Here is a 17,504-nt window from a genome sequence, read left to right on the forward strand (position 1 = left end):
TTAAAAGAAGGATTTTATTTTAAAAAAAGGTAAAAATCATTTCTGTAAAATCAGGATGGAAAATAACTTTACAGGGTAACAAAAGATTTGAAAACACAGCAGGACTTCCTCTAGGCATAGTTTCAAAGTTACAAAAATGGGAATAAACCTCCCTCCAGCAAAGGAAAAATTCACAAGCAAAACAAAAGATAATCTAACACGCCTTGCCTGGCTTTTACTTACATTTTTTGTAATATGAGAGACTTTTAGGATGGTTTATAGAAGGAGTTTTCTGACCTGATGTTTCTCTGCTTCCCAAGAGAACACACAAAACAAAGCCTTCCCCCGCCCCCGCCCCCAAGATTTGAAAGTATCTTCTTTCCCCATTGGTCCTTTTGGTCAGGTGCCAACCAGGTTATCTGAGCTTCTTAACCCCTTACAGGTAAGGAGGAATTCTAGGCTACCCTTAGCTGTATGGTTATGACAACCCCCTATTCCCATCCTGATTTTTCACACTTGTTGTCTGGTCACTCTATTGGTTATCAAATCTCTCCATCCAAGGACTAGAATCTTTCACAGGCCCTTGTTTTCAAAGGCATCTAGTTTTCTAGATAACATTTTAATAGGTCTTCAGCTCTTGCTACCATATGTTAGCACTGAGATTGCATTCCAGTTGAAAATTCTGTTTTGTTTTGGTACTGTGTATCTTTCATGTCCATATGTTGTTGAATTTACTGGATGCTGTGGATGCCTTTCCTATTCTTAATGTCACTTCTTTCTTGAGGTCTCCATTCACTAATATAGTAATGACCAAGTAAATGAACTGTTTCAGCCTTCTTGATGTTTTTGCCTTCTATCTTCCCTTTTTGAGAAAGGTTATTCAGAAGATGGTGATGGAGCAGCTTCAGTCCCATCTGGAAACAATTATATTTTCTGACACCTTTCATTCTGGATTAGATCATCCTACACCATGTAGAAAGACCTTAACATGATGGATCACCTTCTCCTAGCAATGGACAAAAGAGATGTGTCTTTGCTACTAATGCTATATACAGGCTTCCACGGGAGGTTGTGGAATCCTGTCATTGGAGGTTTTTAAGAACAGGTTGTTAGACTTGGGGGGGCCTGGACTTGATGACTTCTTGAGGTCCCTTCCAGCCCTACATTTCTATGATTCTATACCAGCAAGAGAGAAAATCATAGGGTTTTGATATATAAAGACTGTCCAATAAGGGGGAGAGAAGGGCTAGAAGGTACAAGTTATGACATGCCCTAACACAGTGGCTCTTAACCTTTCCAGACTACTGTACCCCTTTCAGGAGGCTGATTTGTCTTATGTACCCCAGGTTTCACCTCACTTAAAAACTACTTGCTTACAAAATCAGACATAAAAATACAAAAGTGACACAGCACAGTATGATTGAAAAAAATGCTTATTTTCCCATTTTTATCATATAATTATAAAATAAATCAACTGGAATATAAATATTGTACTTACTTTTCCATGTGTAGTATATAGAATAGTATAAACAAGTCATTTTCTGTATAGAATTTTAGTTTGTACTGACTTCGCTAGTCCTTTTTATGTAGCCTGTTGTAAAACTAGGCAAATATCTAGATGAGTTGGTGTACCTCCTGGAAGACCTCTGCATACTCCCAAGTGTACATGTAACACTGGCTGAGAACCACTGCCCTAACAGATGTGTGCTGGAGATAAAATGTCTTGACAATAAAACAATATGCATGTGTTAGGACATAGTGAAGCCTAGCTTCTTGTTTCCTCCAGATGTGATATGACTCTTTGCATTGCCCAGAGACAAGCCAGGGCCCCTTACCAATGGGACATCCTTAACATTATTATTATTACTACTAATAATAATACCTAGTTCTTATATACCACTTAAGCACTGTATATTTGCATGTAGCTATATATGTGAATCATCACTGTCAGTATACTGTTCTGGAATACTTAAAAGGTTAACAGCACACTAAACAAGTAACACCTCAATTCTGCAGGTCTGATGGATGATCCTCAATTTAGCATTTTAAAAGAGTAGCAAACTCCTCTTTTGGAGGCAGGAGCCAGGAAGGAATTTTTTACTGATCTTGTTTTTACCCACCCACAGACTGGCGTGCTTATTCTCCTTTGGCACAAAAAGATTTTAGAAGTTTAATAGAATGTTTGTTAAGGACTTAAAGATTTTAAAATTAAAAATGTACAGGATACCATTTAATTACTATCTCATGCAGATGTAATATTTAATACTTTCTAATGAATTTTTTAAAAATTCCAGGCTGCGAAACTAGTCCCCAAGAAGGCAAATATATATATACATGCTCCCCCCTGAAATAATTTAAATAGTTTATACCTAAACATTGGTGGTCTGTCTTAAGACAGATGGCCAAATCCTGCACACTGTAGTTATGCATGTATTTTGGGGCCAATAGGATTTTTTTTTTTTTTGCATGAGTAAGACTACCAAAATATAGGCTCCTTTAGAAGGTTAACAAATAGCAAATATCAGGTTTGTTTTATTTCAGTAGCTACATCATTAGTAAAAGAATCACATGAATAAATCCAAAGAACTCCAAAAGGTTCTTTTTCCCCTTGCTATCATGTTGTACATTAATATCTGTTATATTTAGCACACATTTGCTGTAATAAATAAAGTTATCAAATAATGACACTAGGCCAAGGACTGAATGGGCAGGAAACTGACCTAACTTCTAACCCTAGTAGGGGTTGTCCTTCCAGGTTAGGTTTGAGACAGCTTGGCAGAGCAATGTAGAGAAGCTCCCTTCTATGTGTTTTCTGTGCATAAATAGAAGACTTCGAAGCTATCAATCAAAACCCTTTGCAAGGATAAATTCACACAAGCCAGAGAGAGAGAGAGAATGCTGAGGGAGAGCATTATGTATCTAGATTAATCAAATCCATTCTATTTACGATATTTCTAGGGCATCCAGCACCAAAGTCTCCTTTGAAGCTCACACACAGAGACTCTTGAGCTTGAGCCATTCCAACTAGACTGTGAAAATAACTTTCTGCAGGTTCAACACAGTAGCAACGTAGTCTGCACTGCAGCTAGGTATCAGCCCCCTTTCATTTACTACACTGGGGGAGGGGGAAGGCAGCGCCGGCCTCCGCTTGCTGTTTCCTCTCTCGATGGCTCTCCGTTTCTCCAGCAGGCTGGCGCGTTCCTGCCCAACCTCACATGTCTGGGGGGGGGGGGGAGACCTTAAAAAGCCGAAAAAAACCCATCCCCAAACGAGACTATGAAAAACAACATTTCTGAGCTCTGCTCAGTTCCAATAGCAACACGAAACTATGTGCCGTTTATGTATTTCACGAAATGGCTCCTGGCACAACTGTCAGTCCCTTTCGGTCTGCATCCATTCCTGGGGGCTTCCTTTTAGTCTTATTTGGGCACGTGTTAGGGTGCGGGAGAATAAGGGACGGAGGAGTGCTGACAGTAAGGGACACAGAGTGCTGACAGAAGCTGCAATCTTCCCACACAAAGCTCTGTGAGTGCCCTTCATTCCCGAGCGGCCCTAACCCGTTAGTCTGTGCATAGCTGGCTGATATACTTCTATCTTGATCTGCAGCCCTCACCCCAACCTCCCCTCCAGACCTCCAGCCAATGCACCTGGCTTCTGACCTGCACTAGCCTCTGCTCTGCCCTTTCAGTCCTGGGTTCCCACACAATTTAATCAATTCACCTCAGCCTGACCTGCAGCATCCCTCCTGCTATTCCAGCCCTAGGAATCCACGGTGCTCAGCCCAGGCACTCAGCCCTGATAACAGCACCCCTTGCTATCCCAGACCTGGACCTCTTCTGAGCTGAGGCTGCCAAACTGCGTGGTGATGATTATGCGGTGCCGACCACACAATCTCCATACATTTGAACCCAAATCTCCAGAGATGAAAGGCCCCTCCGTGAACTCACCACTCACAGCACCACCCGCTATCTAACTCCCCTTCTCCTTTCAGGCAGGGATTTCGCCCGTTTGATGCTTGCAGCTTCCCCCTTTCTCTCCCTCTGGGCTTTTATATTTCTTCCACTCTGACCCATTAAGTATTTACTGACAGCGCCATGTGACTTTTAACACCGGTCCTCCATGTGCACTGCCCTGCAGAATTGGGCCAGATAAAACCGCTCCCCAAACCCAGCTGGCGGGACATTTTCCTCCCCCTCCACTCTCTCACTGTAGCAGCCAAGCGAAGGATTCCTCTTTCTTTCCCTCTTTCTTTTCCCATCCCTCCCTCCTTTCGTGCAAGCCCAAGACGCAGGATCCTGCCGAGGAAAAGTGCTCATTGAAATCATCACCACCACCGATCCTGCGCCTGAGGCTCATAGAAGAAATAAAACCCCTTTATAGCCAACCTCCTGCGGCTGAGGACTTAATAGCATGGCAATGGCTCCAGGCTCTAAGAGATTCACACTCACCTTTGTCCAGTACATGGGATCTGTCTGTTTCCTCCTTCAGATCGTCTCTGTTGAGGCTGATGGTGAGTTCAATGCAGTTCGGGCTGAGTTAGTATTAGTGGAATCCGATTGGCATGCTGTTATTGAAACAAACAAAAAAACAACTTAAATATACGCCCCATTCCGGGTTAAGGAACGTCTGATTCTATTTTTTGAAACTCTCCAAATATCCTGGGGTTAAACAGAGAAAGGAATTAAGATCTCATAAAGATGAGATTATGGTATTAGAACAAAATTATGTGACAGGGAACTTGTCCAGGGGAAATAATAATAAAAAGGCAGGATAATAATAAGAAGAAGAATTAGTTAAATTTTAGAGAGCTTCTCCCACAATCAGTAATGTCTCCCCAAATACCGAACTTGACATCTCAGTACAGGTCCCTCTGGGTTGTAAGCATCAGGTACCTGAAAAACAGGAAGACAAAAGTCAAAGACTTTCCCCTGTACCGTCTTCTCTCCGTTACTACACACGCTCAAGACATCTGCCAACCTTACTGCATGAGCGTAAATTGCTTCATTTCACTGCGAGGTGATTTCAATGGAACATGAATTTGGCTGAAAGCACCAGCTACTAGCTACCCTGAAATGATCCGTTTTGCTGTCTGACAATAATCTGAATGGACTGAATGCTTTTCCTTCCTAAAAGCCTGTACAGTTTTAACTATTTCACCTTAATTAATGGTGATCAAACTGCCTTAACAAGAACATGATTTATTTTAAAAACAAGTCTGTTTTCCTGGGAGAGAGCAGTGCTGAATAGCCACGCTTGTTTCTTCATGCTCAAAATCAGGGTAGAGTTATGCCTGATTTCAGTTTTTTAAGTACACTAACCTCATTCCACTGATGTTTGCTATGTGATTACAGAGGATGTTAAGACAAACATTATTGAATAACAAGAATGTTTTCATTTTGCTCCGAGAATATTTCGTCTCAATTTTTTGTCTTCGATTTTCATTTATTTCATTTGATAATCGAAATAAGAGAAGGAAGAAAAAATGGAGACAAACTTTCCTTGCATGTGTACGTTTATTGCATGCGGTGTATAATAAAGGTTTATGTAGCAGAACCCACTGTCATAAATTTGGTGACAATGAAATTGAGTTAAGAATGAAGAAGGAAAGGTCACATCCTTTCAAAGCACTGCAGCTTGCAAAACTGCAATTCCAGTTTTAGTGAAGGAACCTCTTATAGCAAAACTGCTTTGTGGGGAGAAAAAATACTTCACTATATTTGGAAACATGGAGACAGAGAAAAGAATAATTATTTTGCTTGGTTAAGAAAGCTTTTTCTTAAGTATCCGTCAGTGGAAGCTATCCCAGAGACCTTCTGGTTCCATCCTAAACTGACCTCCTCTGAGATAGCCAAGAGAAAAGGTGGGTGAGATAATATCTTGTATTGGACCAACTTTTACTAGTGAGAGAGACAAGCTTCGGAGCTTTTACACAGAGGAAAAAATGTTGTTGAACAGTATTTCAGTGACCATTTCTAAAGGCTTACTTGAGGGAGTTCATGACATATTTTAATGGGCATTCAATAGTTTGTCACATTCATCTTACACATGAAATGTACACAGATATGGTAAAATAATTAAAAATTACAGGGAAGAAGATGTAAAGAACAATATAAGTGCAAAACATTATTATAAAATGATAAATAGTCTCCATTTTTATTTAACTTCTTCTAAATGACATTCTGGAAAACTTGTTGGTTCATTATTACCAAGCTATTCAAAGTGTTTTCTTAATATCGTGATTTAAGCCAACTCCTGTAATGCTGAGAAATCACTTTATGTGAAGTTATGTCACTATATAGAATTGCCAGGTTTAAATAAATCTGAGAGTATAAACCAGGAACAATATTTCCTTTCATAATAGATTCTGAACTGGCCTGAACAGGAAACCATCTTCTCATTTGTGAAAATTATAGATGAAAATTTAATTTTACAGACAATTCCTGCTCTGTAAGGTTTGCAGATGTGAGTGGTGACATGACAAGGAACAATTCTGGATAATATATATATTTGTTACTTTTAACAAAAAATAACAATGTTTTGCAAACTGCTCAGGGGATTTAGAGTATACTTTGTAAAAACCTCATGAAACCAAGCCTGGTCTCTGTATAGGCAAACCTCAGAAACTTGTTACAATATATTACCCTAAGGGAGACGCTGGCTTTATTCTCTGACATGTAAATAATGACATAGTGTAGACAATATAACTAGAGATCATACAGGCCTGGTAGAGGTGTAAAGCCTCAAGCATTTTTTGATCTCTTTTGACTAATAGTTTACTACAACACACATGGATGTGGTGTAGCTAGAATCCATGAAGATGTAGGTAGAAGCTAAAATAAAATATAATTTAGGATTTCTGTGTGACTTTTATAAGTTGAGGCTATGTCTACACTGGCAACTGAACAACAAAACTTTTGTCTTTCAGAGGTTTTAAATACCTCCACCTCCAGAAAGACAAAAGTTTTGCTGACAAAAAGCACCAGTGTGAACAGCTCTTTGTCAGCAGGAGCACTCTCGTTGGGGGTGGAAGTTTTTTGTCGGCAGGAGAGTGACAAACAGCGGCTACACTGTGTGCCATTTAGCGACATGGCTTCAGTGACACAGCCCTGTTGCTAAAAGCTGTGTAGTGTAGACATAGCCTAAATGTGTCTGCTAATGGCACCTGGACTGAGGTCAATCAGCTAGAAGCTTCCCTAAGACCATTTATCCTTTAATTTACACTGGTGTAAATCAGGAGTATTTTAACTCCATTAGAGTCAGTGGAGTTACTACAGAATAAAACAAGGGTAAGTAGAGAACTAAGCCCTAAGGCTGTTCATCCATGACAATCACAGGTAGATTCCAGATTTGTACATGGAGGGAACGTATATTCACAAGGATTTACATGGATAGCTTGCATTAGTACAACTACCTGCACATCAAAATAAACTCTAACCCTCACCCTTGTAAAGACGGAGATTCTAGCTATGTCATTATGATCATGACTGGCCTCAGCTATACCAGTATAAATGGGGAGTAACTGCAGTTTGCATTTACACTGAGTTAAATGAATCAGGCCCTGTGGAAGCTGTATAAGAATTAACACTTTTACTCTGTTTTACCTTTTTCAGAGCTGCCAAAATGTCCATATGTACCAACAGTAGTTTTCCATAGAACATTGGTCAGATGAACAAAATGTTGTAACAGTATGACAATAATTAATCAGTACAATTAATATAATATTGAAGTGAACATCAGTAGTTTACTTTTGGCAAAAGCTTGCAAAATTGCTCCAGCAAGAAGTAATTTTATTTTTTAAGTTTTGCGTTACATGCAAAACATTTTGCCCACTCCACTAATTGGGTCAGTACATAGACTGCAAGTGGAAGAAATTCCAGGAATTCTGAATCCATAAAGTTAGACACAATTAGACACTGGCCTGAGCTACAAAATTCTGACCTCAAACCATATCTAATGTTTCTAAAATTAGGCTTTGTGGGACTCAAATATGGGGTTTTGGTTCATTTCTCAAATACAATTGAGAGTATTCTCATCTCAATATGTGCTTACAAAACTGTCATTAATGTTCACACACACACACACACACACACACACACACAGAGTGCAGGTTAGACCCCACTATTTCAAATGTCAGGTTTCTTCTTATGGAACCATCAGTAAACAAAAAAGCCAGAGGAACTAATGGACAGATGAAAAACTGATACATTTCAAAGAATAAGGGGAAAGTAATAAGAAGCAACTTCCTGTACTGAAAATGGATTAAGAAAGCTGTGACAAAGGCAGCTTCCAGTTCCCTCCTGAGCACTTGGTTCCTGTTGCTTTTATCTATTTAGATGGAAGGGGAAATTATTTTTAAAAAATGTAAAATAATAATAATAAAAAAAGTGACACTGATTCTTTACATTTAGGGTGTAAATCAAACCCAAGAGAATGAATAGGAATTTTCCTTTATCCTATTCTAGATGGTTTAGTGGTCTCTTCTGGCCTCAAACTCTATGATTCTATTTTTGTTTTATTATCTCCAGGCACTTGTGCATGAGCAGCACGTGCAAGCAATTCAGGTTTCCATTTACAAAGCACAGAAAATAAGTTTGTCAGCTGCATCAATAAATAAATAAAAATCCAGCCCTTATTATGGTAAAACAGAAGGTAAAATTGAATTTACCTGAGTAAGAATTGCAGAGTTGGTCTCCCACTTTGCTATTTCTCCAATTATGCAATATTTTAAGCAGTTTGAATTAAATAAGAAGCAATCAATCCTTTTAGATCCTTACAGAAATAAACTCTCCATTCATGAACAAGAACAGCTGATAATTGCCAAAATCTTGCTGTCTGTAATTGAACGCTCCACCCTTGCTATTACAGCCAAGGCCATTGTACTCCATAGCCATAGAAACAGCAATAAAATTGCTTTCTCACTACAGATGGAATAATGACCCCCACAAAATGTACCTCTCTCCATTTCCAAATGGTCACCACCTCTGGTTTGGTGTGACTCATCAAGTTATATAACTTTAGGGGACCAGCCTGCTGGCATCAGGTCATGGGGTCAGCAAACTAGGTGGGCATTTTTGGGGAGTCAGCAGGTCTGCATTGGATGGGCACAAACTGGGGGTGGGATTGGAGGAATCCATACCACTGGCCTACTGGTTTTTGGAGATTAAGCAGGAAAGGGGCTGTATTATTGTTCAATGGAACTGCTCTATCGTTGGGAACCCTCTATAAAAATGAGCTGCAAAGGATTTTTTGAATGCTAAGTTTACGGCTTTTCTTGCTTTGCTTTTCTCTAATGCATAAAGAAAGCCTGAAAAGTGTTGGTCAAAGAAACAGGGTTTTTAATTGTTGTTGTTTTATTTTTGGCTTTTTTTTATCTTGGAAATGTTAGGAATGTAAAGTCTGTTCTGGCCTTAAGTCATACCCAAAAGAGCTCAATCTATTTAGCTCATCAAAGAGAAGGTAAGGGCAATTTGATCATGTCTGTAATCACCGGCAGAGGGAGAAGATGTCTGGAAGTAGAGAGTTCTTTAATCTATCAGACAGAGGCATAAAAAGATTCAGTGACTAGAAGTTAAAGTCAGCAAATTTCAAATGGAAATAAGGTACAGTGCATGTAAGGACCATTGGAACAGATTACTAAGGAATGAGGTGTAAATTCTTCATTTCTTGGGGCTTTGAATCAAGATTGGATGTCTTTCTAGCTGACATATTCTAGTTCAGCCACAAATTATTGGTCTGGAGACAGGAGTCACAGGATGAAAGCTAAATTTTGTTACACAGGAGGACAGATTAGATTATCATAATGGTCTCTTCTGGCCTTAAAATCTATATATCTCTGGATACTCCAAGGCATCTTGTCTTCTATATATCAGAATGCATTATTTTTATTGTAAACTATTTGGGGCAGATATTATCTTTATATTTGTGTGCTACAGGGTGTTGAATATATTATTCATGCTAATCAAATAATAAATAATAACTTTCATAAGAACATACATAAGAATGGCCATACTGGATCAGAACAATGGTCTATCTAGCCCAGTATCCTGTTTTCTGATAATGGCCAGTGCCAAATGCTTCAGTGGGAATGAACAGGGCAATTTTGAGTGATCCTCCATTCCCTGTTGTCCAGCCCCAGCTTCTGGCAAAGCTTTTCTTTTTCCAACAGATCAAAAGCTAAAAACAGAATAGTGTAATAATATCAGTACATTTACAGTAGAGGCTAAAAAACCAATGCAATGACTGTGAAAACGACTCACTTACCTTTGCTTTATAAGATGCAAAGTGCAGCAAATTAATCAAGCATCAAGAACACTACAATTGTCAAAAACAAAGGCCATTTAAAATACTTAATAATTTTGATACATATGCTCGTGTTTTTGTGAACTGTGTTGTCTTATGCATTAGGACAGAGAAAACAAAAAATCTGCAGCAGAAATCAGCATCTACTACAATGGGATTTGTTATGTTTTACATACACAAAGAGAGACGTACATCACAGAATCCAACAATACCTGCTATCAGGATAGACCTTTACGTGCTGTGAAATTCTAAAGGTCCTAGACATAACACCTTTTCTTATAAAATGCTCCCAACTATATCTAACTGGCTGCTCTTACTATAGAAAAACATTGCCTGTAAATGGAAAGTCATTAAATATTAATGTCTTGCACTGTTTACTAAGGCTAGACTCCTACTGGCTTCAAGAAGGAATCTTGCCTGAGTACTAAAGCACTGAGCCCATTACTACTGATTAGTGATTGGAAGAAGAGACCCAAATTTTTGCCCAAAACTTGAAATCAGCTTTTTGAGGTTAGAAAAAGGTTGGTTTATGTCTCTACTCCTACTGGTTTCAGCTGGGACCTGAAGAGGAAGTACCAAAATACTGCAAGAAAGACTATTCTCACGGTATTTCTGAACTTGCCAGAACCAAGAAGTACATGAAATCTCTTGAGAAAGACTCACAAGAATTCCAGATCAATTTCTAGGCCAAAGAGGGGTGACTAGTTTGAACAGGCTAAAAATAAGCATGCAAAATTTAGGGAGGGATTCTGTCTCCACACTAGTCCTCCTGGCCAGCCCTGGTGTGGGAGCATGGTGGGACAGAGATCAGATGTGAGGAAGCATGTTAGGGGTAAGAAAGAGTGGGGGAATAGCACCAGAATGCTCAGAGGAGTTCTGGGCTGCTCTGAGTGCACAGAACACCTTGTGGCTAACTAACTGATGCCAGAGCCATATTGATGGCTTAAAGCCACCTTTGCCTCCTCAGCCCATGGGCTATGCCTTTTGTGCTGTACCTCCAGGAGGCTATCTAAAGCAGAAAGAACATGTGAACCTCCTGAGGTTATCAATTCAAAAGGATTAACTCCATCTATCTAGTACTTCTGTCACAATATTTTAAGCTCTCAGCCCTAATGTCAGTATACGTGCCCCCAGAACATTAATGTTTTCCTCATTTACATTTTATGTGCATATGAATTTGCCCCTGATAAAAGTGAAGGGCTCATAAGCAGTTACTACACTGGTGTAAAAATCCTCAATGTAGATAAGCCTTTTCAACCAGCAAACTGAAAAAATCAAAATTTTATTAATTATTAATTATTATTATTACTCTAGTGCCCAGTGGCCAGAGCCCCGCTGTGCTAGGTGCTGTATTAACATATAACAAAAAGGCAGGCCATGCCTTAAAGAGCTTGCAATTTCAACAGGTGAAGATGCACTTGAAATTCTATTCATATATATTTTGCAAGCCCTCCATTAGAAATGTTTCTAGGCCAGATTCTGTCTTGGGATATGTGCAAAAGCCATCCACTGATTTAAGAGCTGCAATTTTGTACTTGAGGGCTAAATTTGACCAAAAGCTACTTTTACAATTTTGATTATTCATTTCAGTTATCAAATGACAAGGCTCCCAAGAATGCCCACCTATAAAATAAAATTATATGTTGATAGCCCCAAAAACTTTTGTAACACCATTATAAGATGTGGAATTCAAAATCAATATTGTAGTTTTGATTTATATAAGGGAACTTACCAAGTAGGTGTACTAGTATATTTTTTCTTTCATTCCCCAAAACACTGCTCTAATGTGACACTACTGTGAATGATAGGTTTCAGAGTAACAGCCGTGTTAGTCTGTATTCGCAAAAAGAAAAGGAGTACTTGTGGCACCTTAGAGACTAACAAATTTATTTGAGCATGAGCTTTCGTGAGCTACAGCTCACTTCATCGGATGCATACCGTGGAAACTGCAGCAGACTTTATATACATACAGAGATCATAAAACAATACCTCCTCCCACCCCACTATCCTGCTGGTAATAGCTTATCTAAAGTGATCATCAAGTTGGGCCATTTCCAGCACAAATCCAGGTTTTCTCACCCTCCACCCCCCCACACACAAACTCACTCTCCTGCTGGTAATAGCCCATCCAAAGTGACAACTCTCTACACAATGTGCATGATAATCAAGGTGGGCCATTTCCTGCACAAATCCAGGTTCTCTCACCCCCTCACCCCCCTCCAAAAACACACACACACAAACTCACTATCCTGCTGGTAATAGCTCATCCAAAGTGACCACTCTCCAAGTTTAAATCCAAGTTTAACCAGAACGTCTGGGGGCGGTGGGGGGGGGTAGGAAAAAACAAGGGGAAATAGGCTACCTTGCATAATGACTTAGCCACTCCCAGTCTCTATTTAAGCCTAAATTAATAGTATCCAATTTGCAAATGAATTCCAATTCAGCAGTTTCTCGCTGGAGTCTGGATTTGAAGGTTTTTTGTTTTAAGATAGTGACCTTCATGTCTGTGATTGCATGACCAGAGAGATTGAAGTGTTCTCCGACTGGTTTATGAATGTTATAATTCTTGACATCTGATTTGTGTCCATTTATTCTTTTACGTAGAGACTGTCCAGTTTGACCAATGTAAATGGCAGAGGGGCATTGCTGGCACATGATGGCATATGTCACATTGGTGGATGTGCAGGTGAACGAGCCTCTGATAGTGTGGCTGATGTTATTAGGCCCTGTGATGGTGTCCCCTGAATAGATATGTGGGCACAGTTGGCAACGGGCTTTGTTGCAAGGATAAGTTCCTGGGTTAGTGGTTCTGTTGTGTGGTATGTGGTTGTTGGTGAGTATTTGCTTCAGGTTGCGGGGCTGTCTGTAGGCAAGGACTGGCCTGTCTCCCAAGATTTGTGAGAGTGTTGGGTCATCCTTTAGGATAGGTTGTAGATCCTTAATAATGCGTTGGAGGGGTTTTAGTTGGGGGCTGAAGGTGACGGCTAGTGGCGTTCTGTTATTTTCTTTGTTAGGCCTGTCCTGTAGTAGGAGACTTCTGGGAACTCTTCTGGCTCTGTCAATCTGTTTCTTCACTTCCGCAGGTGGGTATTGTCGTTGTAAGAAAGCTTGACAGAGATCTTGTAGGTGTTTGTCTCTGTCTGAGGGGTTGGAGCAAATACGGTTGTATCGCAAAGCTTGGCAGTAGACGATGGATCGTGTGGTGTGGTCAGGGTGAAAGCTGGAGGCATGTAGGTAGGAATAGCGGTCAGTAGGTTTCCGGTATAGGGTGGTGTTTATGTGACCATTGTTTATTAGCACTGTAGTGTCCAGGAAGTGGATCTCTTGTGTGGACTGGACCAGGCTGAGGTTGGTGGTGGGATGGAAATTGTTGAAATCATGGTGGAATTCCTCAAGGGCTTCTTTTCCATGGGTCCAGATGATGAAGATGTCATCAATATAGCGCAAGTAGAGTAGGGGCTTTAGGGGACGAGAGCTGAGGAAGCGTTGTTCTAAATCAGCCATAAAAATGTTGGCATACTGTGGGGCCATGCGGGTACCCATAGCAGTGCCGCTGATCTGAAGGTATACATTGTCCCCAAATGTAAAATAGTTATGGGTAAGGACAAAGTCACAAAGTTCAGCCACCAGGTTAGCCGTGACATTATCGGGGATAGTGTTCTTGACAGCTTGTAGTCCATCTTTGTGTGGAATGTTGGTGTAGAGGGCTTCTACATCCATAGTGGCCAGGATGGTGTTATCAGGAAGATCACCGATGGATTGAAGTTTCCTCAGGAAGTCAGTGGTGTCTCGCAGGTAGCTGGGAGTGCTGGTAGCGTAGGGCCTGAGGAGGGAGTCTACATAGCCAGACAATCCTGCTGTCAGGGTGCCAATGCCTGATGCTACAAGGGGCCACAGCAATGGTTCCCTCAACCCACCTAGCAATATTGTTAACCTATCCAACTATACTCTCAGCCCAGCAGAAGCAGCTGTCCTATCTCGGGGCCTCTCCTTCTGCCCCTCCACCCCCACGAACATGATACAGTTCTGTGGTGACCTAGAATCCTATTTTCGACGTCTCCGACTCAAGGAATATTTCCAAAATACTTCTGAACAACATACTAATCCACAGAGGCCTCCCTACCAACACTACAGAAAGAAGGATTCTAGGTGGACTCCTCCTGAAGGTCGAAACAGCAGACTGGACTTCTACATAGAGTGCTTCCGCCGACGTGCACGGGCTGAAATTGTGGAAAAGCAGCATCACTTGTCCCATAACCTCAGCCATGCGGAATGCAATGCCATCCACAGCCTCAGAAACAACTCTGACATTATAATCAAAAAGGCTGACAAAGGAGGTGCTGTTGTCATCATGAATAGGTCGGAATATGAACAAGAGGCTGCTCGGCAGCTCTCCAACACAAGTTTCTACAAGCCATTACCTTATGATCCCACTGAGAGTTACCAAAAGCAACTTCAGCATTTGCTCAAGAAACTTTCTGAAAAAGCACAAGATCAAATCCGCACAGACACACCCCTGGAACCCCGACCTGGGATATTCTATCTACTACCCAAGATCCATAAACCTGGAAATCCTGGGCGCCCCATCATCTCAGGCATTGGCACCCTGACAGCAGGATTGTCTGGCTATGTAGACTCCCTCCTCAGGCCCTACGCTACCAGCACTCCCAGCTACCTGCGAGACACCACTGACTTCCTGAGGAAACTTCAATCCATCGGTGATCTTCCTGATAACACCATCCTGGCCACTATGGATGTAGAAGCCCTCTACACCAACATTCCACACAAAGATGGACTACAAGCCATCAAGAACACTATCCCCGATAATGTCACGGCTAACCTGGTGGCTGAACTTTGTGACTTTGTCCTTACCCATAACTATTTTACATTTGGGGACAATGTATACCTTCAGATCAGCAGCACTGCTATGGGTACCCGCATGGCCCCACAGTATGCCAACATTTTTATGGCTGATTTAGAACAACGCTTCCTCAGCTCTCATCCCCTAAAGCCCCTACTCTACTTGCGCTATATTGATGACATCTTCATCATCTGGACCCATGGAAAAGAAGCCCTTGAGGAATTCCACCATGATTTCAACAACTTCCATCCCACCATCAACCTCAGCCTGGTCCAGTCCACACAAGAGATCCACTTCCTGGACACTACAGTGCTAATAAACAATGGTCACATAAACACCACCCTATACCGGAAACCTACTGACCGCTATTCCTACCTACATGCCTCCAGCTTTCACCCTGACCACACCACACGATCCATCGTCTACAGCCAAGCTTTGCGATACAACCTCATTTGCTCCAACCCCTCAGACAGAGACAAACACCTACAAGATCTCTGTCAAGCTTTCTTACAACTACAATACCCACCTGCGGAAGTGAAGAAACAGATTGACAGAGCCAGAAGAATTCCCAGAAGTTACCTACTACAGGACAGGCCTAACAAAGAAAATAACAGAACGCCACTAGCCGTCACCTTCAGCCCCCAACTAAAACCCCTCCAACGCATTATTAAGGATCTACAACCTATCCTAAAGGGTGACCCAACACTCTCACAAATCTGGGGAGACAGGCCAGTCCTTGCCTACAGACAGCCCCGCAACCTGAAGCAAATACTCACCAACAACCACATACCACACAACAGAACCACTAACCCAGGAACTTATCCTTGCAACAAAGCCCGTTGCCAACTGTGCCCACATATCTATTCAGGGGACACCATCACAGGGCCTAATAACATCAGCCACACTATCAGAGGCTCGTTCACCTGCACATCCACCAATGTGATATATGCCATCATGTGCCAGCAATGCCCCTCTGCCATTTATATTGGTCAAACTGGACAGTCTCTACGTAAAAGAATAAATGGACACAAATCAGATGTCAAGAATTATAACATTCATAAACCAGTCGGAGAACACTTCAATCTCTCTGGTCATGCAATCACAGACATGAAGGTCACTATCTTAAAACAAAAAACCTTCAAATCCAGACTCCAGCGAGAAACTGCTGAATTGGAATTCATTTGCAAATTGGATACTATTAATTTAGGCTTAAATAGAGACTGGGAGTGGCTAAGTCATTATGCAAGGTAGCCTATTTCCCCTTGTTTTTTCCTACCCCCCCCCACCGCCCCCAGACGTTCTGGTTAAACTTGGATTTAAACTTGGAGAGTGGTCACTTTGGATGAGCTATTACCAGCAGGATAGTGAGTTTGTGTGTGTGTGTTTTTGGAGGGGGGTGAGGGGGTGAGAGAACCTGGATTTGTGCAGGAAATGGCCCACCTTGATTATCATGCACATTGTGAAGAGAGTTGTCACTTTGGATGGGCTATTACCAGCAGGAGAGTGAGTTTGTGTGTGGGGGGGTGGAGGGTGAGAAAACCTGGATTTGTGCTGGAAATGGCCCAACTTGATGATCACTTTAAATAAGCTATTACCAGCAGGACAGTGGGGTGGGAGGAGGTATTGTTTTATGATCTCTGTATGTATATAAAGTCTGCTGCAGTTTCCACGGTATGCATCCGATGAAGTGAGCTGTAGCTCACGAAAGCTCATGCTCAAATAAATTGGTTAGTCGCTAAGGTGCCACAAGTACTCCTTTTCTTTTTACTGTGAATGATGTAGACACATTGGAAATGCCAACTGTCTTGCAAGTCAAATACCAGAGGATTAAAGCTTATTCATTTTATTTCATTTTAAATGAGAAAGCAAATAAAACTGAGAACGCTTGTTGCAAACTAGGCAGATAGCCATAATGTTCTTGAAAACTTTAGAAAAAGTATATAGGTCAATCTGGTATCCAGGTCAGTCTTGTTTATTTGTACCCCATCTAACCAAAGCTTCCTAGTAACTTTCCCCAACACAATGGATCAGTCCCATGTCCCCCATAAATCTATTTATCCAAATATTTTGGACATCCACAAAACCTTTCAGGCAGGTAGGACTGTATTATATTTAAAAAAAACAAAAAAACTAAATAGGCTGTCAGAATCTTCAGAATTTTCAATAAAGCCTCATTGAAGAGCAGTGCTTGATTAGCCATAATTACCAGCTCACTAATAACAATAAATAAGGAAAGTTGTCCTTTAGCTCTCAGTCTTGGTTGGCGGAAAAGGAAACAACCTTTGCTGCAATCCTGCAATCCTGCAAAGCTGCAATTGATAGGGACGGCTGGTAAAAAAAATTAACGATGAGCGGCACTACCTCA

The 17,504-nt window shown here is 41.1% G+C and overlaps 1 protein-coding gene across 1 annotated transcript in view; it reads left to right on the top strand.

Moving 5' to 3' along the window:
- Nucleotides 1-4,389: 4,389 nt before the first annotated feature.
- SUSD5 (sushi domain containing 5) overlaps nucleotides 4,390-17,504 on the top strand; it is a 76,417-nt gene continuing 63,302 nt past the window's right edge. The window contains exon 1 of the mRNA XM_077809266.1: nucleotides 4,390-4,489. Coding sequence (XP_077665392.1) covers nucleotides 4,390-4,489 — 100 coding nt within the window. The remainder of the gene's footprint in view (nucleotides 4,490-17,504) is intronic.

The sequence above is a fragment of the Eretmochelys imbricata genome, chromosome 2, assembly GCF_965152235.1.
Source record: "Eretmochelys imbricata isolate rEreImb1 chromosome 2, rEreImb1.hap1, whole genome shotgun sequence".
In the NCBI taxonomy this organism is placed as follows: Eukaryota; Metazoa; Chordata; order Testudines; family Cheloniidae; genus Eretmochelys; species Eretmochelys imbricata.